Source organism: Acanthamoeba castellanii (assembly GCF_000313135.1).
Source record: "Acanthamoeba castellanii str. Neff unplaced genomic scaffold scf7180000084599, whole genome shotgun sequence".
Lineage (NCBI taxonomy): Eukaryota > Discosea > Longamoebia > Acanthamoebidae > Acanthamoeba > Acanthamoeba castellanii.
The window spans coordinates 1,336,621-1,362,835 of NW_004457442.1; the positions used below are offsets into that span (position 1 = coordinate 1,336,621).

The window sequence follows — 26,215 nt, forward strand, 5'->3', positions numbered from 1 at the left end:
CCTCGGTTTCGTGAAGAAGAGATGGACGGAACGGAATCAACAGAATCTCTCTTGTTAGTATTCGGTTTTTTATTGTCGTTTTCTTTTGTGTCGACTCTCACGTGCGCTTTCGCCGACTACAGTGGTTTGGACCCGTTGACATCAAGGCCGAGGGGGAGCAGATACAACTGCGTCGCCGCTGCTGGCCCGCAAGAGGAGCCTCTGCTTGACCATCTCGCACAGGGCGCTGCACTGGTGGGTCGCGAAGAAGTCGTCCATGCCCTTGGGTCCGTGGTTGCCCGCCACGGGGCACCGCTCGCGCGGGTTGGTGTGCACCTGCGGGTCGGTGAACGTGTCGCCCACGCCCTGCAGGTCGCACACGAGCCATTGGCCGCCCGTGACGAGGTGCGTGAAGTGGCTGAAGGTCTGTGGCGTCTCGCGCACGCGCCCCTCCTGCGCGAACACGCCGCCGCAGTTGTCGTTGTACTTGACGTACGATTGATCAGCGCCCTCCAGCATGGGCTCCATCACGGCCCACACTTGCGGCAGCCGGTCGGCGAGCTTGACGACGAAGAGCGGGTTGACCTGTACGTTCTTGGGCATCTCGAGCGCGTTCCACCGGGCTGCCAGGTCCCAGGCACATCGCTGCATGACGACCTCCTCCTGCAGCAGCCGTACCAGTGCCTCCTCCGTGGCGAGCTTGAGCGTCGTGACCACGTGCGGCTTGAAGCGCTTGATGACGTAAAAGTTGTTGCCGGCCCACACCTTGTGGACCACACGGAGCGAGCCCTCGGCCATGACTTGGTCCTCGATCAGGCCCCGGACTGTCTGGCACTTCCACTCCCGCGGCTGCGGCTTGATCAGCGAGTAGACCTTGATCGTTTCGCCGGTGTTGGTGATCCGCAGGGAGGTCGCGGCGACGGCCGGCGGGGCCGGCTGTGCTGATGCAGGTGGGATTGGTGCCGCTTTTCGTGGCGGCGGTGGGGGACTGGGGGCGGGAGGGAGGGCCTGTGGCTGGGCTGGCTTGGGGGTGGCAGGAACCGCTGGTGGTTTGATCGAAACCGCGACGCTGCTCGACAAGGGGGCGGAAGTGCACTTGGCCAAGATGCGCTTCATCAGTGTGCCCATGTTGTGCACTGGCGAGCCTGGAACGCAATAAGAGCCAAGGGTCTTGTAAGGGGAGACAACACAGCCTCAAGCTATCCACGAACGAACCTTGGCTGTGGAGGGCGACGAGCTTCCAGTTCTTGAAGACGGGAGAGCCGGAAGAGCCGGGCAGCGTGTCGGCCAGATAGTAGAGCTCTGATTCCGTGATGGAGACCACTTTCTGCATGCTCATATGCTTTTCGCCGCCGCTCGGGTGCTGAATGATGTGGATCACGTCGTCTTTCTTGACCTCCAGCTGAGTGCACTCGGTCAGCCGGATGGGCTTCAGCCAGCTGCGCAGATGGGCTCGATTGCAGGCGACCAGCGAGAAGTCCAGCACCACATCCTATATGCCCATCGTTATTCGTCTAATATTAAACGAATGCTCCAAGGTGAAGTGTACCGTGATGAAGAGCACGTCAGGCCGAAGTGAGACGCGGGTTGCTTTTGAGGTGTCGCTGAGGTCAAAGAACTCAGCAACTGATCTGAGGGCCTGATCCGCCGACTTGATGACGTGGTTGTTGGTCATGATGCACAGGTAGGGCGTGCCTGTCGCCCAGCCAGCCATGCGAGTAAGCCGCGTAACCAAAAGGCGAAGAAGCAATCGGGGAGAGGGGGGGGGAACGTCTCGTACTGTCGCGGGTGAAGGTGGTGAGAAATCCGCTTCCTTTACCGGCATCGGTGCTGACACGGCACACCGCCGCCAGACAGGTGATCACGGTTTTAATGTGAACCATGTCCCCCTCCTCATTGATCACCTTCTCGTGCTGCACAGTTAGCCGACAACCACCACGTGCACGCCTGTGAGACTCACCAGTGCACCAGGAGCTCCGTATCTTGGAGTGTGAACGAAGCAGCCCAGAGCTTGAGCGTACGCTGAAGGGGTGCAGGTTGTTGCCTAACACGATCGCTTGGTGGCCCATTGTTGGGACTGTTTTCGATTTCTTCGCGTTTGTCGTGGTGGGTGTACCTGGGCCTGGCGTCGCCACCGATGCTGGTGCTGGTGCCGGGTCCTTTCTCTTGCGACCAGTTGCAGACGTTGCCGGCTGGCCCTGCACGGCAGCCCTGCTTTATTCGTTACTACACGGTCACAGGTCCTGAGGAAGATAATGGGAGTGCACCTCTGCTCGATGGGCGTAACCTTGGCCGAGGGCACACGTGCTTTACCACTAAGAGTTGGAAGAGGGTTAGCGCCCCCCTCTCTTTCTTTTTGGTGTCACTTGATAAAGGTCGTACCTGCTCGTTTTTCGGGGGGAATTGCAGACATCGCACCAAGTGATGTAAGGCCCGTTGAGGAAGGTGCATCGGCTGCAGGGCCACTCTTGCGCCTCCATGTTCGTTCCGCTTTCGCAGTGACCAACCCTGTTTTAATTCCCACAACACGTAACCAAGGGTCCCTCGAGCGATTGTTTTTAACTCCGCAGAGTGGCGAAGGCTGCTAGCTTCAGTGGTGTAGTTTCGGAAATGGTCGCCAGTTCGTCGTGGTCACCGAAGGCGGTTGCTGCGGAGAGGTCGAGTGGCTTGTCTTTGTCTTCGACTTTCTCGACGCCCAGCCACGAGCACAGGAGGAAGATGAGCGGCGCGCAAACGGCGACGATGAGCAGCGAGTAGCCTGAGAAGGCCCACCGTATCGAGGTCCGTGCGATGACCACCGGACCGGCGTTGAGCACCACGAAGCCGCTCAGGCTCGAAAACGAGCTGATGCACGCCTGCACACTGGCCGCGCTCTGTGGCCTGGACGCGTCGGCGCAATGGGGTGGGGTATGAGGAGTGTGATGAGTACCATCGCTGCTCCGCTTTACCTCAAAGAGCGTACCGTTGCTCGACGGCAAAGGTGGAAAAGCCGGTGCGGGTGAAGGTTAGCAGGAAGCCCACTAGAGCGACGGATGCCATTGACAACCAGTAGGACCACTCAACTGGACACACACACGTACAGTAGTGAGGTGGTTGCATGCAAGAGAGGGTCCCTACTGTGATGAGCAAATGCGTACTTGTGAACGCGAACATCATGAGTGCTCCGATGGTGCACAGAGCTCCGAAGAGTGACGGTATGAGCCGACCGCCCAGGCCCTTGACGCGGAAGCACGCATCGGCTGCCTGCACCAGTGTGCGCCATCTGAGTGAGATTCCATGATGGTGCCATAAAAAGGGGGGGTAGGCATGAAGTGTGAGGAGGCCTCCGAGAGCGGGAATGCCGGACCTTGCCACCCAGGAGGGTGCCCAAGACGGTGGCCAGGCCAAACGGGACGTAGGCCAGCCCGATCTCTGAGTCAGTCAGCCCGTACAGGCTTTTCATTTGGATCTGATGACCCAAGGCACGCACAACGCATACAAACAATACCACATGTCAATCGCGTATAAAATGCACATGCTCTTGTTGGCAGTGGATAAGTCAAGTGTACTGGAAAAATGAAGAGAATGAGAAGCATGCATCCGCCCACCGCACCACCCAATAGGAACTGGCAAGAAATGGTTCAGTTCAAGTTTGCACGCATGGCCACAAAGCGAAAATGGTGGTACCTACCAGGACGAGAAGCGAGGGATCAAGGAAGAGCTTGAGGGCGTGAATTGGGTTGGCCGAGCGCCGAGGTCCTGATATTGGCAGCGTTTCGGGCAGGAAGAACACCATCTGCGCAACACGTCGTATATACAAGAATGCACCGAAACGCGTCGCAGATGTTAGAGTCACTTACACTGTGTTCACATGGGAGATGACCGGTACAAGGATCATAAGTAGGCCAGCCGCGACGGCCATAGACCCGAAGATTGCGCGCCAGCCGAAGTACTGACCCACGAATCCTGCGAACAGCCGGCGCACGGGGCCACGTCATACACACGACCGGCCCAAAAGGTGACAGTGCTGGCATAGTCACTGGGTGCGTACCACCGAGCGCAGGTCCCACCACTGCTCCTGTGAGCGCCATCGCCGAGTACCAACCCTGCGTGTCGAATTCGAAACCGGGTTGGCTTGTGTCGCCTGATGAGTGTGAGTCGTAGCGGATAGCTCGTACCATGGCGTTGCCGCGGATGGCGGGGGGATAGACGTCGGCCAGTGAGCCAGCGCCGACCACGCCGGCGGCCGATAGTCCCAAAGACTGGAACACTCGGCCACCAATGAGCAGCTCTACATTCCATGCATACCTGCTCACCGGCACAATGCTCAGCCCCCGCTTGCGCTCATGAGGAAGGCTGTGGCCAGCGTACGCTGAGAAGGCGCCAGCGGCGCAGAAGATGGCAAATCCAACGAGGAGCACAGCTCGCCGGCCGTGTCGGTCGCTGAGCGGACCCCACCACATGGGAAACAGCGCTGGCCCACACACAGTCACCGAGTTATAGCTCCAATCACTTGGGTTGATGCCATCATCAGCCGGCAAGCATAACAGCGGCGCGCGTACCCCTGCCGAGGGCATAGACTGAGAGGGTCCAGGCCACCATCTCCTCGCTGGTGTCCAGGTCGCGGATCACCTGTGTGAACCGACACGCACTGATGTCAGCAGACCTGCCGGCGGTGGCCTTTCGGAAATAAAGGGCGGTGTTACCTCGTTGATGGTGGGCAGGTACATGGTCTGGGTCACTGCCGGTAGCAGACCGGCACAGGCCACCAATACCAGCACACGTTGCCGGACAGGCTCCCACCGCGCATAAAGCTGACGGGGGCAAAAGATCAGCCACCAACACAGGCAAAAAGAAAAGGAAAATGCTGCAGAACAGGTGCATGGCAGGTACGTCTTGTTCCTCGTCGTTCTCTTTCATGCCAGGTGACAATGAGAAAAAAGAAACAAAAGAACAGGTTTTGTTTTCTCTTGTCCAGGTCTCTGTTTTTTCTGCGGCAGCTTTGATTTCTGGTTGGTCTGTAAGGCTTCGGCTATTGCTGTTGCATCGAAAGGCGTATGTCATCGGCTAGGCGCGACGTGCACGACGACCTGTTTCAATGGTGTTGTCTCGGACAGCACCAGCTCGTCGCTGGAGCTGCCGCTACCGCTGCTATTGGACTTGCCCATGTCCTCGACCTTGTAGATGCCGGTCCAGGAGCACAGGAGGAAGAAGAGCGGCACGCAGATGGCGACGATGAGCAGCGAGTAGCCGGAGAAGGCCCACCGGATCGACGTCTTCTCGATGATGATCGGACCCGCATTGAGCACCACGAAGCCGCACAGGTTGTGGAACGAATAGAAGCACGCCTGCACGCTGGCCGCTCCTCGGGGCCTGGAAACGACACCCGGTGAGCGACACACGCACACTGCACGACACACAACTCCAACGAGCTGTGTACCTCTGCTCGATCGCGAAGGTGGTGAAGCCTGGTCGCGTGAAGGTGAGGAAGAAGCCCACCATGAAGAGCGAGACCATGCACAGCCAAAACGTCCACTCGACTGTTGTCGATAGAAACAAAGCAACCAAGCAATACGTGTGAGAGGTGTTGCGCCGGATTGGGTTGCATTGCGGGTTGCGTACTCGTCCATGCAAAGACCATGAGGGCCGCGATCATGCCCAACGCGCCGAGCAGTGCCGGCACGAGTCGCCCGCCCAGGCCTTTGTACCGAAAGCACAGATCGGCCGCCTGCGATGCCAAGAAGACCGAGAGCGTGAGTCTCACGCAGGAATGCTAGGAATGCTTAGGCCAAAAATGGGGGTGAGGTGAGGAGGGACAGACCTTGCCGCCCAAAAGGGTGCCCAGGACGGTGCCCAGGCCGAATGGCACGTAGGCCAGTCCGATCTCGAAGTCGTTCAAGCCGTAGAGGTTGTTCATTTGAATCTATTTCGCGCGCATACAAGTCAGCTCCGTGGTCATGATCGCAATCGATCACCATCATGATCTGATGCTCGCAAGCTTGGAAATCGTACCGGAAAGATGAAGAGAATGAGAAGCATACAGCCGCCTACAGCTCCTCCCAGGACGAACTGCGGTTGGCCACACGGTGAGAGTAATAAGTGTGTGAGACCGTGAAGGCAGCCAGCTGATGAGGGGCTTAGCGGGCTCGAGCGCGTAAATGTACCAAGACGAGGAGTGGAGGGTGGAGGAAGAACTTGAGAGTGTGGATCGGGTTGGCCGATCGCTTTGGGCCGGACTTGTTGAGGGTCTCGGGAAGAAAGAAGAAAATCTGCACACGGTCATCATGCGCCAGTCAGTGAGCAATCCAAAGAGGGTGCCGGGGTAAAGGCTCCTTTAAGGATGAGGCGCCATACAACGACGATCAAGGTGGCAGCGGCGATGGCCAACGACCAGAAAATGGCTCGCCACCCAAAGAATTCGCCCACAAACCCTGAACGCGGAGCGGAACGCGGTTCGCACAACAAAGGGGATTGATCAGCAACGGCGCTCACCGGGGGAGGGGGGTTGGAGGACGTACCGCCCAGGACCGGACCGATGACGGTGCCCATCAAAACGGTGGCCGTGTACCATCCCTGGGATGACGACGCGAGAATGTGACGCACGGATCACACGGGCGCCAAAGGGCGGTGAATGCGAGCGTACCATGGCATTGCCGCGGATGGCAGGAGGATAGACGTCGGCCAGCGAGCCCGCACCGACCACGCCGGCGGCCGACAGGCCAAGCGATTGAACGATTCGCCCAAAAATGAGTGCGTACACGCTCCACGCACAACTGCCCAGCCCCCGCGCGAATGTAGGTGAGTACATGACGTGAGCGCACGTGTTCAGTTTTCAGAGGGCTAAGTAAGTACGCAGAGAAAGCGGCAGCGGCAAAGAAGATAGAGAGACAGGCCAGGAGCACGGTTCGGCGACCGTATCGGTCGCTGATCGAGCCCCACGACATGGGGAAAAGGGCTGCGCAACAACGCGGACAGACCTGTGAGTGGGCCGACAAGCGCACATGGACTGGCCAGGAGAAAAACGTGCTAACGCACCATTGCCAAGAGCAAAGATGGAGAGTGTCCAGGCCACCATCTCTTGGTTGGTGTTCAAGTCTTTGATCACCTGGTTGGTTGAAGCAGTTAGCACCATCACTACACACAGGACACACGACGCAAACGCGGAGGAATGTGTACCTCGTTGATGGTGGGCAGGTACATGGTCTGTGTGATGGGTGGCAGGAGTGCGGGGATGGCCACGAGCAGCAGAATTCGCTGCCTCGCGGAGACCCACTGCTCGTAGGGGTCCTGCATTGTTGGCCACGAGCGAGAGAAAGAAGGGTGAGCCAAACGCCACGTGGCGTTGGGTTTCGGAGCTAAACAGATTAAATCGGAAGCGATTTAGTTTGGATGAAGAAGTTGAATCTCTCTGCAATCTCTTGACAAAGCAAAGGAAACGTCGTGGGCTGTGCGTAAACTGGTGTACCTGAATCTCGAGCACTCGCTCCTCTGTGTAGATTGGCACTGCAGGCTTTTGCTTGGGTGGGGCGTCTTCATCGGGGTCGTCTGGCATGACCTTCAGCGTCGGGGCCTCTTCGAGGTCCATCCAGGCGGATGTTTTCTTCTTGCTGCAGCGTTTGTTGTGTTTCTTTTTCCGGCTGAGCTTGGCCATGTTTGCGTGTCGGCGCCAACCTAAACCGAACGAATTTTTAGTATCTAGTGGAAAAAATCTCAACAATCTCACCCTAAAGAGACCCAAATATTTGAAATACTAATTGCTACACTCTTTTTCGAGGAGGGACGCACAAAAGGTCCGGCTATGGAAGTTCGTGGAACGTAACGAAGTCCGCACCTGCGGGTTGTGTGGCTTCTGCTTCTGTGGCGGTCCGCCGGGTCTCTCCGATCAGTCCGCCCCGCAAAAGAATGAAGCACTACGCCGCCCTCCCAGCTGAGCGTACGGGTTCGGAAGACGTTGTTATCTCGCGAAGGAGAGAATAACACTGCTGCCGTAGTGGTCTCCGAAAGAGAATACCCTTCACTTACTCCGGGGAGCGAGGTGAAGTAGTTCGGACCACCAGTGCCCAATACCTCCGGAGAAAGAACCGCCAATCTGAGAACAAGAAGCCGGGCCAAGCCGAAGGAGCCCAGGGGCCGCGTCCCTTACGTATCGATCCCGGACCATACGGGTCGTCTCAACGGTTAGGCAAGACCGGACCACCAGTTCGTCTTGGATCAGTTTCGCTCTCTTCGTTCTTCTGGCGGAGTTCAGGCCACCAAAGAAGGAGCTGAAGGGTGCGAGCAAAGGTGTGGGAAGACTCAAAAATGTATTTACATGCGATCAAGTCGCGTACAGTACCACGAGGGCTGACTCTCTAATCCTCGCTAGGTTGGTCGAATAAATATTTGTACACTCGGTGTGGCGGGCGGCGGTCGCAACTCCCCCTTCTGGGAGAGAGGAGCCCCTTTCGAATTCGTCGAGCGCTGTCGGCCGTCGTAGTCGGTGACACGTTGCGCGCGCGGTGGCAGTTGTGGTGCTTCTTCGTCGCTCTCGAGAGAAGACCGGTTGGTGGTGAATGGTGGTAGGCCGCTAGACGCGCTTGGCGGACATCTGGGCGAGGAGGAACTGGGGGAAGTCCTCGGGCGCGAGGCTGAGGGAGTAGTTGAGGCCGGCGAGGAAGGTGCGCTCGAGCGCGTTGACCTGCTTGACGGTGAGGCTGAGCACGTCGGCGAAGAGGCGGTTGGCGTGGCGGTTGCGCTCCTCGAGCCAGTGCTTGATCGTGCAGAGCGACGAGACGGCGAGCAGGTGGAAGAGCGGGATGTCCTTGAGGCCGCGGGCGCGCACGTAGCGATCGGCGTACATGAGCGTCGCGAGCAGCAGCTCGTAGTTGCGCTTCTGCCACTTCTTGGCCAGCTTGTCGACGCCCACGCGCGACGTGTCGGCCTTGAAGTTCTTCGAGAATAGGTTGGGGAACGACTCGATCTTGAAGCACTGCGAGTACGAGCTGAAGAAGTTGTTCAGCCGCCAGTTGAGGATCTGCACGATCATCTGCACCAGCGAGATGATCCACTTCTCGCGCTCCTCCTTGGTGAACGTCGCGTACGCCGTCTGGTCGTACAGCCGGATCCACTCCGACACCAGATTGACGATGGCGCCCAGGCTCTCCTTCGAGAAGTACAGATCGTACACGTGGAGCTCGCTCTGCTGGCCCGACGCGGCGGTGATGTTCTGCTTGAGCTGCTGCTGCTCGGCGGCCTGGTGCTGCGCGAGCACCTCGCTCACGGCGGCCTTGATGTGCCCACTCTCGATGACCTCGTCGTCGTCGACCACCACGATGGGCGCCGCGGCGGTGCCCACGATGGCGGCCGTGGCCGTGGCCGCGGGTGAGCTACTGCGCTTCATGGTGATGCGCACGCGGCGCTCGCTGCGCTTGGCGCGCTCCTTCTCCTCGCGCACGCGGGGCTCGGCGACGACGTGCTGCGGCTGCTGGACCTCGGCCACGACGATGCGTCGTCGCTTGGTGTCAACCGGCTGGGGCAGCTGCTGCTGGGCGTGGTGGGCGAGCATGGCCGCAGCGACGGGGACGGCGGCTTCGAGGGACTGCCTCTTGCGCTTCCGAATTTCGTTGGCCAGGAGGACCGTGCGCATACTTCGGTCACGGTCGCTCTCCTGAAAGAAGAAGAAGAAAAGCGAAGACAAAAAAGAACGAAGGGGTTAGCCCACAATCTTTTTCATAATTAAGTGTATGGCTCTATTATTTATTTATAACATAAACAATATTATTAACGTAATACAAAACAACCGAGGGTAATACAAAAACTTTTTATAAAATATGTGTAATTGACTTCTACTCTAGAATGGAGGAGGCCTCCTAGGAAGAAAGGCGACGTCGTACCATGGTGTGGTGGGCGCAGTGGAAGCAGTGTTCGACCTGCATGGTGGCCATTTGGTCTGTGTAGTGGTGGTCTGGGCGTTTGAACGAAGAGAAGCCTTTGGCGTCTTCCTTCGCTGGCTTGGCGTCGCGTGTGTTGTGTGCGGGTAGTTTCGGTGAGGTCGCTGGGCGGGCTTTCCAAGGAAACAACCACGGCGTCGAGCAACTGCCTGCAAAGGAGCCGCGGCGAGAAAGCTGGCGGTGAGGCCGAAGAAAACAACGGTGGGCGCGACTTCCGTGGGAACGTCCACAGGAAAAACACAGAAAGAACACGGTTGGTCGCCAGGAGAGGGTTGCTAGGTTTTGATTGTCGACATGAATTATTTTAAAAGAATAAAGAGAGAAAAGCGAAAAAATGAAGAGGGAGATGGAGACAGAAATTCCCGCGTCGAGGCGACATTGGCACACGCGCAAAGATCGAACCAACAAAAAAATGTGGTGATGATTCGAGCGAATAATAGTAAAAGAAGGAGAGGTGAAGAAGATGGGTCAGTGAGAGGTACCTGGAAGTTAAGCTGAAGCGGGAAGCAGGTCGATGGGTGGCTGTGGGTTGGAGTGGTAGGAGAGGCGCCTCTCCTGTACTGGTGGAGAAGAACTAACGCTGCTGTCTGTGGCGCCGCGTTGCGTTTTATAACACGCGGAGTGTCACCACACGGAGAGAGCACGCAGCGGGCGAGATGACGCTGGCGTTGAGTGCTGTGGGTGGTCGGGAGTGGGCTTAGACGGCGAACCAACCGGTTTTCCAGTCAGTTTATGTGGCTTACACCGCCCCGCCACTGTTCCTCGCACTGTCTGCCAACCCACCGCGACACCGTGCCATGCCCGCGGTCGCACGAAATGCCAGAAGCCGTGGCATCGGGCAGCAGCGGAGCCTCGGATCGGGGGAAAGGAAAAGGAGGAGCCGCGGGTGCACGGGAGACGAAAGGAGTTGCGTAGCAGCAGATCACGCCATTCATCGCTATTCGCCGACCCGCCAATTTCATCGAATTCGGGACAAAGCACCGGGAATTCGTGTTTGTTCCGAAATTCGGATGAACTTTGGCATTCGTTCGCACAGTGGTTGCTTCCCCGCAAGAACACGAAAGACGACAGCAAAGCGACGGAGACGAAGCAAAGAGTCAGGCCTAGATTCCGCTTGAGTACGGCTCGTTGTTCTCTCTTTGATGCTAGCGGGAGCAATCAAGCTAGTCGCTAGAGCTCGGCGTGTTGTTGAAGGATCTCGAGGAGAGCTCAAGTGCACGTGAGGAGCACTCACCTCCACTCAAGAGTCACGCTGTACAGGGAAGGACGAATGTTCGGGAGGCTTGGACCGAAGAGAACTCGCGCGCGCTGCGTTCACTCCAGCGCGTACATGGACCCGGCGGCGATGTCATTGAACTGAGCGTTGAGGTTGGTCTTGAGCGCAAGCAGCTCGTCGCTGTCTACGATGGGCACCGGCTTCCACGGCGGCATCACCTTGTGCTGCTCGCGTGCCACCGCAGTGGGACGCTGCACAGGGACACACCAACGCACCGCAGGGCGAAAAGCGATGAGAACGGATGACGTGCTGTTGCTGTAAAGAACGCGTGGACATACAGAGGAAGAAGGGAGGTCCGGCTCTCAACATACCCACTTGAAGAATCCCAGGGCCTTGGTGATCGAGGTGGGGTTCACCTCGCTGAACAGTCGCTCGCTCTCGTCCACGCTCTCCTCCATCTGCACCACCGAGTTATTTACAGCCTGCACGAAGGTCTGTGCGTTGGCGCGGCGAGAGGTGGCGTGTGGCGGCACACAGACGAAGGCACGGGTGAGTTTCGACCCGCAAAGGGCGAGCGCAAAGCGCAAGAGGGAGAGGGCGAGAACCTCGAGCTTCTCTATCATGTAGAAGATGGCCTCCAACTGTTTCGTTTTCACGGCCAGCAGCGGCAGCACGGCGTCTGCCGTTGCGTTGATCTCTGGGCTCGTCTGTCCCTCCAGATGAGACAGGAGGAGATGCCAGCAGCATAGGTGGAGGTGGCGGTGGCGTACCGTGTTGACCAGCGCATCGAGCTCTGCCAGCCGGGTGAGCATCGACTCAATTGTTCGTTCGATCGATTGCATCTACCCGGGAAGGGGTGAGACGTAATGCGTAATGTAAAAAGTATAAGAATGTTTGCCAGGTGTACCTCAGCTTTGGCCCTTTCGGGCATCTCTATGTACCTGGCATAATCGGCAGCAAATTTGTTGAGCTGCTCGTCCCGTTCGAACGGGTCCACGTAGACCTCAGCCACTTCCTTCGCCCCCTTGCCTTTCGCCTGCTGTTGCTGGTCGGCCATCTGATTTTAATGTTTTAATGTTTGATTTTAATTTAGACTCTCTTTTCCCTGTTTCTTGGCCAGGACAAACAAAAAGGAAATGAGGCCAACAAGACTTTGCGTGGGCGGAGTCGTTGGCCGACCCTCACCACGTCACAGGTAGAGAGGACAGATCTTCCAAACGCCTACAAACACTAAACAGCTTGCACACGAACCCACGATGAGTGATTCCAACATGGGAGACAACACGCAGCCAAATGCCGAGATGCTTGCCAACATGATGCGCATCTTTCAGATGATGGGCGCCGGACCTGGCGGCATGCCCTTGTACAGTTCTCCCGCCACACTTGCCCCAGTTCCAGTTGCAATGATATTTATGATTTATTATTTATTTACTTTTATCTTTATATTTTAAATACAACAACAGCCCGAGAACGGACAAGCCACCAGCGTCGCAGCTGGCCATCAGCGAGCTGGAGGACGTGGAAATCGACCAGCGTCTCCTCGACAAGGGCGTCACCCAATGCGCCATCTGCACAGGTACCTCCTCGCCTGCCTCCTCCTCCGAGAGGTTTGAGCGTCGCGGTCTGTTCTCTCGAATCGTCATTGACCACTTCCTCCACACAACACTCACCACAGAGGACTTCAAGCTGAAGCAGGACGCGAAGAAGATGCCTTGCAAGCACATCTTCCACGACATGTGCCTCTTGCCCTGGCTGAACAAGGTGCAACATCCCGCGCTCTTATCGTGTCGTGTCTACGTGTCTCACCACGCTGGTGTCGTGTTGCCTCGTGTGTGTCGTGTGTCGTGTGCGGTGCGTGTCGCGTAGAACTGCACGTGTCCGATGTGTCGTTTCGAGCTGCCCACGCTCGACGCCGACTACGAGGACAACAAGCGAGGCCGGGGTCCGCTCAACCCGTGGGACGACGAGGACGGTGGTGACAACGACCGCTCGTCGAACGCAGGCAGCAGCTCCTACAACCACATGTTCCTCTGAGGCCTTACCCACCAGCCAGCCATTTGTACATAAGCCCCGAATAGCTCGCTTCTTCGAAGAGACACGACCCATACCCGTTCGCTACTGCCGCTATGTTCAAGAGTGGTGCAGTTCATGTGCACTCGCTCGTTCATCTGACTTTGACGATCGTCGTCTGTGACGTGAGGCACGCGTTTGGTGGGGTGTTTACATCTCGCCGAAGACCTTCTCCATCTTGCCGGGCAACTGGAGCATCCGGTCGGCGGACGCGTTGACGAAGGCCGCGGGGATGTTGCCCGCCGGGTTCACGTGAATGACACGCGTGATCTTGGTCTTGTTGTCACCTGCACACACATAGATATGACCACGCAATCAGACATCTACCGCCGATGCACAGCGCGGGCAGCGGGAGAACGGTACCCTCGGGAGCGAAGGCGATCAGCGAGAATGTGAGCGTGGCACGCACGTACTTATCCTTGTACTCGGGCACCTGGTCACCACCATCATCATGGTCGTGAGGCGTTAGTTTGTCTGCACACCGCTCTCGGCAAGAGCAACATCTTCGCGAAGGCGGGGACGAAGCCCAACGAAAAAGAACCAACCTTGGGGTTGTCGATGGAGGTGGCCACGAAGTAGAAGACGCCGTCCTCCTCGCTGCGTCGCCACAACACGCTCACATCACTGCGCACAGGGGAAAAATAATTCAGATTGTAAAAAATGAAAATGAAAATGATAGGTCCGCGGTGAGTCGTGTACCGCTGCCAGAGGGGCCAGGGGATCTTGTTGAGCTGGTACACCAGCCGCAGGTCGTCGCCCTCCTGCGTAACAACGCAAACGACGACGACGACAACAGCAAGGAGTGGGAGGCATGAGCACCGGGGCAGTGCGAGAGGAGGACCGCGATCGGAGTGGTACCTCTACGACGTTGAACAGCTCGCAGTCGGAGTCCATCTTTTGCCACTCGGTCTGACGGAAGTTCCACAGCTTGTCGCCGCACTCTTTCGCGGGCCTGTTATTATTATTATTATTATTATTTTACTATTATTTAGAAAAGAAAAAATAAATATTGTGTTTGTTTTGGTTGCTCTGGATGAAGGCTCCGGTGCACGCGTGCAAAAGCGAACGAAAGCGGCGACAAAAGAGAAGAGGAAAAGGGGCGAACCGGTTGATGATGCCCTCGACCTTAAAGGCCTTGATGGGCTCGCCCGGTAGCTCCCTCTCCTCGAGGGTGCACCCTTCGCCCTGCTTCCTCGGGGTCCATCCTGAAGATGGTGTAAGCATCAAAAAGAATATAAATATAAATAAAAAGAATAAAATTGATTTCAATCAAATCGACACAACGCACCAAGCTCGGAGCACCCGGGGAGTAACGAAAATGAACTCAAATAAAGCGATGGAAAAGAAGCATCGGTTGGGTTGACGAGTTCAGATGGGACGCACCGTTGTCCGAAAGAAGCTGCTTGGTCTGCTCGAAAGCCTTCTCGGCGGCAGCAGCGTAGGCGGACAAGTCAGTCATGTTGTGTGTTTAGGTGTGGCTAAAAGCTGTTTTTCTCCCTCTGCGTTTTGTGTGCCTTTTGCGGTCCGCCTTAGGCCTTCCGACCAATCGCCTCTTCGGCAATTGTGCGCAAATCGTGCACCTCCAGACCGGAGTGGGCGTCCGTCACGCGTTTGGCCACGCCGGCGGTGTTGGCCGCAGGCCTACCAGAGAGGGGGATAAACGAACTCCGTGCAAATGAGTTCATTCGATGGGAGCGCTCCGTATGGTGTCCTCCCGGTCACTCCGAGTCCATTTCTTCTGCATTCGCTCCCCTCCTGCCAATGACGGCTGTTTCTCTACTTTATCTTATTTCTCTCCCCATCTCCGAAGCCAATGACCGACAACTTCACTTCAATCTGTCCCTCATAGAATCAAACACACCTCCGCGAACACAACCATCTCATCACAAACCCACCACAAACACACAACCCAAGCCAAGCCATGACCACCTCCGGAGCCTTCGTGTGCCTCGTCCTCCTCCTCGTGGCCGCCAGCTGCACCACCAGCTCGGTCTCGGCCGCGCCCACGGCCAACTCGCAGGGCATCGTCGACTGCTTCGCCCAGATCTTGGCCGCGTCGCTGACCCGCCTCAGCCTCAACAACGACTACGTGTGCACCCTCTCGAAAAACGGCGTTCTGCTGGCCAACGGCGACATGGGCACCGACGCCTTCAACGCCTTCGGCCCCAACCACGGCTTCCCGCTGCTCCAATCGGAAGACGCGGCCTTCTTCGAGTCCTATTATGGGACGCCCACCGACGGCTTCGTGGCCGTGGCGCGGGTCAACATCACCAGCAACAGCGGCATCGGCTACTACATGACCAACGCGACCCAGCGCGTGTCCTACTTCCTCGATGAGTTCGGCCAGCTGACCGGGGAGCTCAACGCCGTCCAGGAGTATGTGCCCACGTCGCGCATCTGGTACCAGGGCGCGCTCAACTCGACGTCCGGCTCCTACGTGACGGCCACCCCCTATCGGTTCTCGCTCAACAGCCTGCGCGTGACGGCCTCGCGCCAGTGCATCTCCACCCCGAGGACGCGCGACCTCCAGGTGATCGCCGGCGCCGACATCACCCTCGATGTGCTGAGCGAGGTGGCCCTCACGAGCGCCAAGTGCCCGCTGTTCAACGCGGCCCAGGGCGTCGTCTTCGTGGTCAACGCCGACGGCGTGCTGCTCATGCAGAACGGCGCGGGCGTGACGGGCGTGGCTGAGGCGACGGCCTCGGCCGGCCTCGTGGGCGCCGCCGCGCGGCATGCCAAGACCCAGAACGGCGCCGACTGGTACGGCCAGGCCGTGGCCGCGACCTTCACCTACGCCGACAACGAGTACGAGGTGGTGACCTACCCGGTCAGCTCCAGCCTCACCGCGTCGGTGGACATCAGCGCCTGGGGCTGGACGGTGGTCTCGGTCCAGCGCACCTCGGGCCTGTGCGGCACCAGCTCGGCCGCCTCCTCCCTCCTCCCCTTCCGTTTCTTCATGTAAATGACAAAGAACAACAAAAACAAAACAACAGAATACAAAGTTACATACATGTTTGAGTGATTGTTTGTTTGGTTCGTTGGTGTACACGCGCCGATAAAAAGTACTCGTTTTGCTCAGTCCGAGTCGTCGCTTGAGGCTTCCTCTTCCTCTTCTTCGTCCTCGTCTTCCTCGTCGCTCGAGCTCTTGGCCTGTTTGGCCCGCGCGTCGTCGTACTCGTGCAGTACTACGGCCGACGGGTGACGCCGCAGCTGCAGAGGCAGCGCCGGGTCCGAAGTCGCCGTGGCCGACCCCTTGAGCCGCCGCGTGAGGGAGAACAGGTTGTGCTCCGTGTTGCGGCGCCGCAGCAGGAAGTTCTGGACGTAGTGCAGGTTGGTGCTATCGACCTGGTCGCTCACCTCTTCTTCTTCTTCGTCGTCCTCCTCTTCTTGCTCGCCATCGTCGATGTCGGTCTCCTCTTCGCCTTCGCCCTCCTCCACGACGCCCTTGACCCCGGCCTCCGCCAGGCGCACCTTCTGCTCCTCTGCGGCCGTTGTCTCGTCGTTGCCGCCGTTCCCCTCGTCGTCGCTATTGGCCTCGCGCTCGCAAGGAGCCGGCCGGGTCCCGACGTCGCTGCGCGTGAGAGGCGTGCCGCTGTCGGCAGTGATTGTGGTAGCCGCGGATTCGCTTGCGGTGATGCTCGGCCGGTGGGCGAGCCGGGCCGGCGGCGTGCGCGGGGCCGGAGCCGCGGCTGCGGCCGCCGCCTTCGCGGTGGCGATCTGGGACAGGAGGCTGCCACCGTCGGTGGCCATCCGGCGGAGCTCGCGGTGGGTAACGGAGCCCTTGGAGAGGCGCGCCCGGGCCACGCGCACCCGCTTCATCGAGTCCCTGAGCTGGTGGATCTCGCTGATCCGCAGCTGACGCACCATATCCACCGCCTTCGTCCGGTCATCTGCGCCCGTGCCGTCAGCAAACCGCGTGTGCGGTGGTGCGTGTGTCAAGAGCGTACCGATGATGGCCTTGGAGCCCACCTGCTGGGCCACGGTGAGGACATCGAGAATGTGCTGCGAGTTACATGCCTGTCGCTTGGGTGAGAGGACCATGTCGGCGGACGAGGACGATCGCTGCCTGGTCAGCACCGGACTAAGCGGCGCCGGCAGCTCCTCTTCGCCGCTGCCGCTGGCCTTAGCAGTGCTGTGCCCGGAGCCCTTGTGCGAACTCCCGGCAGCGTCCGCCGATTTCTCGGGTCTGCTGTCGGCTTGGCCGAGGCGTGACTTCATCAGCTGCTGCCATGGCGGCTGCGCTGCCTCGCCCACCTCCGTCGACGAGAAGCTCCTGTCGCATTGATTGATCGATAGCACACATGAGATGAGTGGACCAACCGAGAATAGGGTGGGTGGGTGTGGGGTCTTCGCACCTCTTCCGGAACATAACGCTGGCCAGTTGAGGACCGCCGGGCTTGGCGAGCGGAAGCTCCGTCTGCTCCTCCAAAATCTGTGATGTTCAAAACAGGGGTCAGACGCTAGGTGCGTGTGCGGTGTGTGCGGTGGTGCGTGTGCGATGGTCTAGTACCTGCTCCAACGACAGCTCGTTGACCAGAGGCCGGCGCTGGTTGTCGCCTGCAGCCTCGGTGCCTCGCTCGGCCTCCAGCCGACCCAGCACCAGCTTGGGCACGAAGTCCGGCCGAGGGGGCGATACGGCGGCGGCCGCTACAACTGCGGAGTCGGCTACGTCGGAATCCGGCAGCCGGAACGACCGGCTCGCCGCCGCTGGCGCGGTCGTGCTGCTCCCAGTGCCGCCGCTACCGCCGAGGTCGCGCTCGAAGCGGAACGGCGTCACGGGAGAGTTGGCGAGCGAGTCGGGGTTGGACGGCACGGGCGAGGAGTCGGCCGACCGCAGCTGGCTCCGCGGCAACATCGGCGCCGTCGACCCGCGTACCTGGCGTTGGCGTGGAAGGGCCGGCTCTGTCGCGTTGCCTGCAACAATACATTCAATTTTACATTAAAAAATTGAAAAATCAAACAATAAAAGTAAATGGATAAATAAGTAATGTATAAATCTATAAAAAAGAAGTCAGCAAGGGGAGGTAATTACTTGGTGGAGGCGGGGTCATGATGTCGGCCAGGGTGATCTCTCGCTTGGGAGGCGAGTAGCTGCGGCTGATGTCGGGACTCGAGGCCGACAGGCCCGACCGAAGCCCGGAGGAGGAGCGTGAGCGAGTCGGCGGGGAGGTGGCGGGAGAGGAAGGGGTCGACGACGAGCCGCCGACGAGCGCCGGCGCAGAGTAGGCGGCGCTGTTCTCCTTGGCCTTGTTCTCCTCCATCTCCTTGAGGATCTGCGAGCGGTGATGGTCCCGCAGCTCCTCCACCTTCTCCCGCGTGATGCCGCCAAAGTCGTTCCGTGCAGTCTACACCACAAATCACAGTGCACAAAGAGTTGAAGAGTTTGAGAGGGCAGCGCTCCAGTAGAAGAGGGCGACTTCGGGGTACGCGTACGGAGAGCAGAACTTCGCAATCGACAGATGGTCGCTTAAGCACGTTACACACGTGGAAGCCATCCACCTGGTCCAGGAGCTCGTCCTGCTGGAGCTTGAGCACGGCCAACGCGACTTTGAACAGAAACGTGGTTTCGTAGCCCTCGTAGAAGAAGTGATCGAGTATCCGCAGTCCCACCTGCAAACGCACGCAAATTTTAACACCACGCGCACACGACACGACACGACACACACTCACCACCGCACAAGTAGCTACGTGACGTTGCATTGCATACCTCCATGGGCACGTAGCCGATGAACAGGCACACGAACCAGGGGAAGCTGACGAGGGCCAGCGGGAGGTCGATGCTGGAGAGGTGGGCGTCGATCTCGGGCAGATGCTCCTCTACCAGATCCTCGAACACGTGCTGGTCCGTGATCGAACCGATCATGTCTGGATGGCCGGTGGCCGGGCGACCAAGGCACATTGAGCCGATCTGATACAGTGCCGCAGTGAGAAAGGGGAAGGTACCCGGTGTCCAGTACTGTGGGAGATACTCCTCGCACAGCATGCGCAACATCCAGAAGGCCTCCTCCTCGCCCATGTACAGCAGCAGCAGTGCACAAATTATGTTCTGGCGCCGCACACAAGTTGTTAGCATCGTACAAGGCTGTGCGTGTGTGTGTGTCGTGTTGAAGTACGAACCATCGACTGGCAGTAGCCAATAATTTGATTCCGCCACGAGTATGCGGTGAGAACTCGCTGCAGCGCGTCTCTTCCAGCTTTGGTCTGAAAATAGGGATGGTCCGGGAACGATCTGTGCACATCCTGTTGGGTTGCGCTGCGTTTAGTAATTCGCCGCCGAGCCTTCTTGAATTCGCGTTTTGTGATGTGTGTGGCGTACTCGTGCGATCTCCGAGATGGCCAGCGACTGTTTGCCGTGAAAGATTTTGAGAATGTTTTGGTACTCGCCTCGCTTACAGTTGAAGCAGTAGATTGACCCCAGGAATCGCTGCCATAACATTCCTGTCCGAGGATACCACCGTCGCATGAGCGAATAGGGCGCTCACAGCGAGCCTGACGAGCCATACGAAACACGCGTACACAGCGGTGACCGTACCTCGATATTCGTCGGGAATGCCGCCAGCGACCAGCTCAGTGAGGTGGCTTGTTTGTATCATCTCTCCGCCCCATCCTGTTGTGTGGCGCTGTCAAGTCGGGCGCTCACACTACCCACAGCCAGGCCAGCAGTCGTACCGTTCTTGTTTATGTACTGGTCCCAGGTCTCCTTTTGCTTCTTCATGCGTTCCCGGTAGTCTGGTCGGAACTGTTCCCAGTTGTTGAGCGTCGACTGACCTGGCCCCACAAAGCTGGCCAACGCCAAGGTCACTCTTACCAGCCCCCGCGGGCATGCACTCACACACGCACGAATGATGCCGAGAGAGATCTAGCGCAGTACTTGTTGGCGAAAGGGGGAAGCGGCGGCGGATGCGGGAGGGACTCTTGAGACACGAGCCACCGGTTGCTGGACCACGTTGAATGGAGCAGCTCGTAGGCGTGTTTCCTTCGCGCCAAGAACGAGAACGAGAACTGAAGAGCAAACGCGGCATCGTCACTCCGAGTAGTTCAACGACGCACCGAACCCGTGCCGCGCACTATGGAGAGGTAGAGAGATCATCGTACCTTGTTCTTCAATGTTTGTATGAGTATGAGCCTGCCATCGACTAGCTTCACGTCCTGCACGTCCCGAAAGTTGATGACGACCGTGAAGACCTAAACACAACACAGAGCGCGTTAGGAAGAGTTGAGCTCAAATCTCTCTGTGAGTGTGGTGTGCGATTACCTCGTCATGATTCTCCGAATGAAAGCAAGCAAAATTGGGTGTGATAGAAAGGGATCCTTGATGGTAGAATGATGTCATCCACACCGTGGCCTGGTACTCTGTAACCCCACACTTGCGCCATTAGCTTTTCAACCACCCGAGGGGGCAATGCGACCATACGGTTAATGAGGTTCTCGTCAGTGGATAGGCGGAAGAGCTTGCGGTGAAGGTCGCGCTCGATCTTGGTCTGCAGCATCTCCTTGGTGAGCGAGCGCGTCTGCGACGTGAGCGTCATCGCGACGGTGATGAGCGGCGACGGCGGCGACGAGAATCGTGGCGAGACGGGTCCCGAGAACCGCGGTGACGGTCCGACGGGGATCGACGGCGATGGCAGTGCCGAACGTGAGACGGAGGCGTTGGTGTATGATGGACCGTCGATATCGAAGTCGGCCGTCACCTTGCGCGCCATGTTGTCCAACGTCATATGCCAAATCTCCTTCATCATCATCAGCGTTTGGTCTCGGTCCCTTAGCGTGAATATGAACTGGGATATGTGGTAGTGAGCAGGTGTAGTTTCGATACGTGTCTCCCACCCCACGACACACACACACACACACACACAACAACAACACACACACACAGCCGCACGCGTGACTCACCTCTCCGCCGCTGGTGGCCAGGTAGATAGCAGAGCCATTTTCGGCAGCTGTGCGCGCGAGCGAGGAGACCTCAACCCAGGGAATGATGAGCTTGGTGCCCCGGCCATAGAAGCACACGTGGCGACCCGACACGAACAGTCTTCCTTTCCGCTCCGACCGTCGCAGCAAAATGCAACGACAACCTGCGTGCGGCGTGTGCGGTGGTGCGGGTGCGGTTAGGGCGACGTTAAAAGCGCGAGTGTTGTGTAGTAGTGCGTACAGAGGGTGAGCTCTTCGTGGCGGGCCAGCTCGGCGAAGTACTGATGCCACGGGGCCTGCTTGGAGGCCTGGAGGACCTTGGTGGCGCGGTGGAGGTTGCGGAAGTGCTTGTCGCGCGAGAGGCCCTCAGGGTTGGGCCGGATGCCGTTGGCCAGCAGGATGAGGTCGTCCTTCTCTTTGCGCTGCTGCTCGCGCTGCTTGAGCGCCAGCCCGGCAAGCTTGGTGTGCAGGAAGCGCCGCAGCTCGCGCTCCTCTGCGCGCAAGGCCTGGTCGAACAGGCCCAGCTGCTGCGTGATCTGTTCTTCGAGGTACTTCCAGTGCTGGCGCACCTCGTCCTCCTTGTCGCCCACAGCCACTACCGCTGCGGCTAGCGGTCGCAGCTGATCCTCTTCCTCATCTCCAACGGCGAGTTCTGAAGGATGCTGCTGATGAATTCCTCCATCTCCATCATAATGATTATCGCGCGATTTGAGAATGATTCGGTAGAGGTAGGGATTCTTCTCGCCCCCGAGGGTCGTACGAAACGAGTTCATGACGCCCTGGAGCACTGTATGAGCGGCCTTGTGCTCCTGGAGCGCGAAGAATTCATTTTCTTCCAATGTCGTCCAGAGTAGCATCGACTGGACCGGCAGCAGGACCCACATGCCGGACCACCTTTTCTCTGTAGGTCCTCAAGTTCTTCTTTCCCCTACGTTCGGTCCAACTCGAGCTTCGTCTGCTCATTGGGGGGGGGGTGAAGTCTTGCAGCCTGAACAATGTGCGGAATGCGTAAATCTGGTGAAGTGCAGGAATGACTGAATGCGGATTGGCTACTACTGCACCTCTGGCCGTGCCCACAGGAGCAGCATTCCTGGAATTCTAATTAGCATTCTGGGCCGAAAATGCAGTTTTTAATTTTTATTATTAAATTGTGAAGAGATGGAGAACGCAGCACCAACTGAAGACGTGGCGGCAATCGCCAAGGTCGAGAACGTGGAAGAAAAAGAGGAGGAGATGCAGGCAGGTGCAACGGAGGAGAAAGTGGAAGAGGAAGAGGAAGATGAGGACGATTCGCCCAACAAGCATATCCTTGCCCACAAGACTGCCATCGTTAAAGTGTTTGCCACCACCCAGGCATGGGACCACGACTGTCCCTGGCAAGCCCTCAGGTAAAGCCCCACACGACAATGACCCCAACAAAATCTGCATTTTGATTCAGCCCAAAATCCTTGTCCATTTGCACAGCATCCAGACCGCGAGTGGCTCGGGCGTGGTCATCGCTGGCGGCAGAATTCTCACGGTGGCCCACGTTGTCGCCAACCAAACCTTCTGCCAGATCCAGCGGTGCGTGCCTCGGTCCATGTCTGCCGCTGTGCACGCACGGCTTGTTGGCCTGCTCACAATGCTTTCATTTCTCGGCCAACGTTGAACGAACCACAGGTGCGGCATTCCAGACAAGCACCAAGCCAAGGTCCTCTTCGTTAGCCATGAGTGCGATCTCGCCTTGCTCGAACCCGAGGACCCCAGCTTGTTCGCAGGTCACACTCCCTGGTGTGTTGGTAGTGCGTGTCGTGTCGTGTCGTGTCGTGTCGTGCGCATTGTGGCTCAGCGCTTATAATCCTCGGCCACACAGATATCACTCCGCTGGAGATGGGTGAGCTGCCGGACTTGAGGGACCAGGTGTACGTGTGCGGGTTCCCCGTGGGCGGCGATGAGATCAGCATTTCCGAGGGCGTCGTCTCCCGCATTGAAATCCAGGTCTTGCTCCCTCGCACAGTCCTGGTTTGGTTGGGTTTGTCACTGGCGTGTCCTGATGTTCCTCATTGCCGCGACTACTACAGGACTATCATCACGCCGAACGTAGGCTACTCAGTATCACAGTCGACGCAGCCGTGAATGCAGGCAACAGGCACGCGCGCCACGGCGAGGCCCTCTTTTCTCCCTGCATTCACACTCACTATTATTATTTATTATTGCAGTGGCGGTCCGTGCATCAAAGACGGCAAGATCGTAGGTAAGGGCAGCACGATGTGCGCAGACACGTGATATCGCACACACGGGGCACGCAACGCTCACCTCTGTGCGACCACCAAAAACAGGGCTGGCGTTTCAGGGGATGGACAACATCGACAACGTCGGCGAGGTCGTGCCCACGTTGGTCATCCATCACTTCCTCGAGGGCGTGAGGCGAGGTTGGTCCCCCGGCGCTTTCCTCAATCTCGGCCTACGCATTCCGCCTTCCCCCTCTCAATTTTCGGACCACCAGCACAGGAGGACGGTGTCAAGTACCAGGGCTTCCCAGCACTGGGCGTAGTCATTCAAGGCATTTTAAACCCGCTTCTCCGACAGAGCCTCGGTATGCAGGTACTGGCTATGGCACCCATCCCCTCGAGCAAGAGCTCTGAGGAAGAGCCTCAACCACTTCTTGCTGTTTCGTGTGGCACCGCATCAGGGGAAGGAGAGCGGGGTGCTGGTGACTAAGGTCATGTACGGCAACTCGGCGTACGGACACATCGAGGCGGGTGACGTCATTCTGGAGATCGATGGCGTGAAGGTCTTTAACAACGGCACCGTCTCCCTCAAGATCAACCCCACATCCAAACACAAATACAGGTACATCGCATGCACAATACGCACGCGCACGTCGCACGCGACTCACAATCATCACGCGCTTTGGCTGGCATGTCACTGCAGGACGTGGTACGGTATTCTGCTCCACTCGCGTCATGTGGGCGATGAGATATCACTGCTCGTCCGCCGGAAGAGCGCCGGCTACGCGCTGCAGTCGGTCAAGTTCCCGCTCCTGCCGCTGACCATGCTCGTGCCCACGCCCACCTACGACGTGCCGCCGTCGTATTTCCTCTACTGCGGGCTGCTCTTCCAGCCGCTGAGCAAGGACTACCTCACCACCTGGTCCAACTGGCGCAAGAACGCCCCCAAAGAATACGTCCACTTCTACGAGTGCGGGGTACCACTTCTCTTCCTAATAATTTATTTTGTTGATAAATAATAATAATAGAAAATTAACGTTACTGATCTGTCTCTCTGCGTCTAGATCCCGGAGAAGGATCGCACACAAGTGGTTGTCCTCACGAAGATCTTGGCGGACAGGTACTCCTTCTCTCCTTTGTCGTCATCATCTGGGGGTGGGGCTGACTGATTCGTCGCGCTGGCCAGAATCAATGTGGGTTATGACGACGACGGGGCCTACACCAACTCCAGCGTGACATCGTGCAACGGCGTGCCCATCCGCAACCTGCAGCACCTTGTCGACGTGATCGACAGCACCCCCGCCGACCAGGCACGGCACCAACTCACCTCTTGCGCTCCCATCGCGGCGCACGCACCGCTATCGCACACATCAAGCGCGAAGCACCTGACGGATCGAGCTCACGCTGCGTGTTGTGCGGCCATACAGGAGATCATCACGCTCGTGACGAGCGAGAACGGGGTGGTGGTGCTGCCCGCGCCCAAGCACAAAACTGCAGAGGAGGCCAAGGAGCGCATCCTCCGCGTCTACAAGATACAGCAGGACCGATCCGCCGACCTCCTCGCCGCGCCGCCATCATCGCCACCACCATCGTCGCCGCAGGCCTGAGCGGCACTGGCTGCAACCTCCGTGCGCCATCGACTTCTAACCATAATGAAAGCCTTTGTCGTGTTCGTCACCATCAGCGTAGGACACTACTGCACAGCGGCGTGGGTGTCCCAGTAGGCGACGGCTTTGAGGTAGGCCTCGCGATCCAGCGGCGCCCCGCTGCCGCCTTCCTCCCGCCCCAGCGAGTTGCGCATGGCCGTGATGGGGGTCATCGGCGTCTCGTAACTGGGACACACACAGTATTCACACCCGGTGGTGAGTGGCATTCGATCTTCCAGGATTGAAGGCGGTGGTGGCACTTGGTCCTGGGCTCACGCACTCTTCATCCTGGGCTTTTACGGAGACGATGCCCCATTCGTAGTCCTTGGCCGCCTCCTTCTGGTCGGAGGGCAGCGCCGCGTCCTCTTCCTCGATCTGCGCTCGTCTGGGGTGCGCGAGAAGCATGAAGGAGTGAATGAACGAACGAACGAGTGGTAAGAGCAAGAGCCGGCAGATGCAGGATGTGAGGCGGTTCATACGAGTAGAGGATAATGTCGAGATACTTGGCCGTGGGCACCTCCACGTCCTTGGCCTCGAACCACCGAGTCAGCACGGGCAGTTCTGACGCTCGCCGTGCCACGTAGCCCGACCTGTGGTGCCGGGTTTGCACCACCCAGCGGCCCTGTCAAGCTCTGCACTCTGGGCGTGGGCTCGAGGATGGCGGAGAGAGAGGAGAGGATACCGGAGGAGGTGCTTGTTCGAGTCGGTGATGGTGACGGCACCCACTTTGGCTCCCGTGAAGTTGGGCACGAAGAGATGTTTGCAAAATGGAGCGTAGCTGTGATGGCACAAGATGAGTGAGGAAAATACAGTTGCAGTGACGACAGCGATGAGGTGCAAGTGTGCGGTGCAGGTGCAGCCAAGATTGGAGGTACCCATCCACCAGGGTGGCACTGCCCATGTTGAAGAGTTGGTTAATGTGATCTTCAAATGCCTGCTTGTCGAAGCCCATCAGCTTGGTGCCCGAAAAGGCCGGGTCGTCGAACTGCCTGAAGGCAAAAGCATTCAGCCTCACCGCCCTTCTCATCCTTTGCTTTCGGTAGCGCTCTTATTTTTTTGTTTTCCTTTTGGCAAAAGCAAAGGAATAAAAAGAAAAGCAAAATGCTCTCGCCGGTTTGTGGCCATGCTCCGAGTGAACAGGTCCTTGCCGTTATCCGGCGCAAGCGCAACACAACAGCAAAAGGGTGGTGGTTGCGTCGTAGGCTGTTGGGGTTTTTTGTGTTTTCCGTTGTTTTTGGTCTTTATGGAGGTTTTATGTTTTTTTTGCTGTTTTTC

The 26,215-nt window shown here is 58.1% G+C and overlaps 11 protein-coding genes across 11 annotated transcripts; 3 read left to right on the forward strand and 8 right to left on the reverse strand.

The window, feature by feature from the left end:
* Window positions 1-141: 141 nt before the first annotated feature.
* ACA1_063130 (MHCK/EF2 kinase domain containing protein) lies at window positions 142-2,048 on the reverse strand (the record flags this gene model as incomplete). Its single annotated transcript, XM_004339514.1, has 6 exons — window positions 142-915; window positions 1,021-1,124; window positions 1,195-1,471; window positions 1,529-1,674; window positions 1,760-1,892; window positions 2,001-2,048. The coding sequence occupies 6 exons, from the start codon at window positions 2,046-2,048 to the stop codon at window positions 142-144; spliced, it is 1,482 nt and encodes a 493-aa protein (XP_004339562.1).
* Window positions 2,049-2,537: 489 nt separating this feature from the next.
* Window positions 2,538-4,688, reverse strand: ACA1_063140 (transporter, major facilitator subfamily protein; the record flags this gene model as incomplete). Its single annotated transcript, XM_004339515.1, has 11 exons — window positions 2,538-2,859; window positions 2,942-3,041; window positions 3,117-3,222; window positions 3,326-3,427; window positions 3,650-3,754; window positions 3,848-3,924; window positions 4,010-4,064; window positions 4,170-4,266; window positions 4,330-4,432; window positions 4,521-4,590; window positions 4,665-4,688. 11 exons carry the CDS (start codon window positions 4,686-4,688, stop codon window positions 2,538-2,540), a joined length of 1,161 nt encoding a protein of 386 aa, XP_004339563.1.
* Window positions 4,689-5,018: 330 nt separating this feature from the next.
* Window positions 5,019-7,609, reverse strand: ACA1_063150 (transporter, major facilitator family protein; the record flags this gene model as incomplete). Its single annotated transcript, XM_004339516.1, has 13 exons — window positions 5,019-5,331; window positions 5,399-5,498; window positions 5,581-5,686; window positions 5,780-5,881; window positions 5,971-6,027; window positions 6,123-6,227; window positions 6,313-6,389; window positions 6,477-6,531; window positions 6,602-6,731; window positions 6,811-6,913; window positions 6,994-7,063; window positions 7,135-7,245; window positions 7,424-7,609. The coding sequence occupies 13 exons, from the start codon at window positions 7,607-7,609 to the stop codon at window positions 5,019-5,021; spliced, it is 1,515 nt and encodes a 504-aa protein (XP_004339564.1).
* A 915-nt stretch (window positions 7,610-8,524) lies between these two features.
* On the reverse strand, window positions 8,525-9,881 carry ACA1_063160 (uncharacterized protein; the record flags this gene model as incomplete). Its single annotated transcript, XM_004339517.1, has 2 exons — window positions 8,525-9,604; window positions 9,831-9,881. 2 exons carry the CDS (start codon window positions 9,879-9,881, stop codon window positions 8,525-8,527), a joined length of 1,131 nt encoding a protein of 376 aa, XP_004339565.1.
* Window positions 9,882-11,201: 1,320 nt separating this feature from the next.
* Window positions 11,202-12,160, reverse strand: ACA1_063170 (uncharacterized protein; the record flags this gene model as incomplete). Its single annotated transcript, XM_004339518.1, has 5 exons — window positions 11,202-11,354; window positions 11,475-11,597; window positions 11,709-11,810; window positions 11,874-11,945; window positions 12,011-12,160. 5 exons carry the CDS (start codon window positions 12,158-12,160, stop codon window positions 11,202-11,204), a joined length of 600 nt encoding a protein of 199 aa, XP_004339566.1.
* A 214-nt stretch (window positions 12,161-12,374) lies between these two features.
* ACA1_063180 (zinc finger, C3HC4 type (RING finger) domain containing protein) lies at window positions 12,375-13,137 on the forward strand (the record flags this gene model as incomplete). Its single annotated transcript, XM_004339519.1, has 4 exons — window positions 12,375-12,466; window positions 12,567-12,637; window positions 12,680-12,864; window positions 12,970-13,137. The coding sequence occupies 4 exons, from the start codon at window positions 12,375-12,377 to the stop codon at window positions 13,135-13,137; spliced, it is 516 nt and encodes a 171-aa protein (XP_004339567.1).
* Window positions 13,138-13,323: 186 nt separating this feature from the next.
* Window positions 13,324-14,632, reverse strand: ACA1_063190 (START domain containing protein; the record flags this gene model as incomplete). The annotated part of the gene is made up of 7 exons (XM_004339520.1): window positions 13,324-13,460; window positions 13,537-13,606; window positions 13,719-13,797; window positions 13,873-13,934; window positions 14,032-14,125; window positions 14,279-14,378; window positions 14,557-14,632. 7 exons carry the CDS (start codon window positions 14,630-14,632, stop codon window positions 13,324-13,326), a joined length of 618 nt encoding a protein of 205 aa, XP_004339568.1.
* A 462-nt stretch (window positions 14,633-15,094) lies between these two features.
* ACA1_063200 (uncharacterized protein) lies at window positions 15,095-16,135 on the forward strand (the record flags this gene model as incomplete). The annotated part of the gene is made up of 1 exon (XM_004339521.1): window positions 15,095-16,135. One exon carries the CDS (start codon window positions 15,095-15,097, stop codon window positions 16,133-16,135), a length of 1,041 nt encoding a protein of 346 aa, XP_004339569.1.
* A 113-nt stretch (window positions 16,136-16,248) lies between these two features.
* On the reverse strand, window positions 16,249-21,968 carry ACA1_063210 (TBC domain containing protein; the record flags this gene model as incomplete). The annotated part of the gene is made up of 16 exons (XM_004339522.1): window positions 16,249-17,063; window positions 17,121-17,446; window positions 17,529-17,605; window positions 17,684-18,049; window positions 18,381-18,518; window positions 18,607-18,783; window positions 18,881-19,038; window positions 19,117-19,219; window positions 19,291-19,413; window positions 19,490-19,611; window positions 19,706-19,780; window positions 19,843-19,936; window positions 20,269-20,358; window positions 20,526-20,951; window positions 21,067-21,248; window positions 21,326-21,968. The coding sequence occupies 16 exons, from the start codon at window positions 21,966-21,968 to the stop codon at window positions 16,249-16,251; spliced, it is 3,915 nt and encodes a 1,304-aa protein (XP_004339570.1).
* A 274-nt stretch (window positions 21,969-22,242) lies between these two features.
* On the forward strand, window positions 22,243-24,901 carry ACA1_063220 (trypsin domain containing protein; the record flags this gene model as incomplete). The annotated part of the gene is made up of 12 exons (XM_004339523.1): window positions 22,243-22,472; window positions 22,549-22,647; window positions 22,744-22,841; window positions 22,937-23,090; window positions 23,283-23,317; window positions 23,403-23,495; window positions 23,570-23,667; window positions 23,756-23,916; window positions 23,998-24,271; window positions 24,359-24,414; window positions 24,481-24,577; window positions 24,722-24,901. 12 exons carry the CDS (start codon window positions 22,243-22,245, stop codon window positions 24,899-24,901), a joined length of 1,575 nt encoding a protein of 524 aa, XP_004339571.1.
* Window positions 24,902-24,987: 86 nt separating this feature from the next.
* ACA1_063230 (flagellar associated protein) lies at window positions 24,988-25,967 on the reverse strand (the record flags this gene model as incomplete). Its single annotated transcript, XM_004339524.1, has 5 exons — window positions 24,988-25,126; window positions 25,221-25,325; window positions 25,420-25,530; window positions 25,623-25,718; window positions 25,816-25,967. 5 exons carry the CDS (start codon window positions 25,965-25,967, stop codon window positions 24,988-24,990), a joined length of 603 nt encoding a protein of 200 aa, XP_004339572.1.
* Window positions 25,968-26,215: the final 248 nt, after the last annotated feature.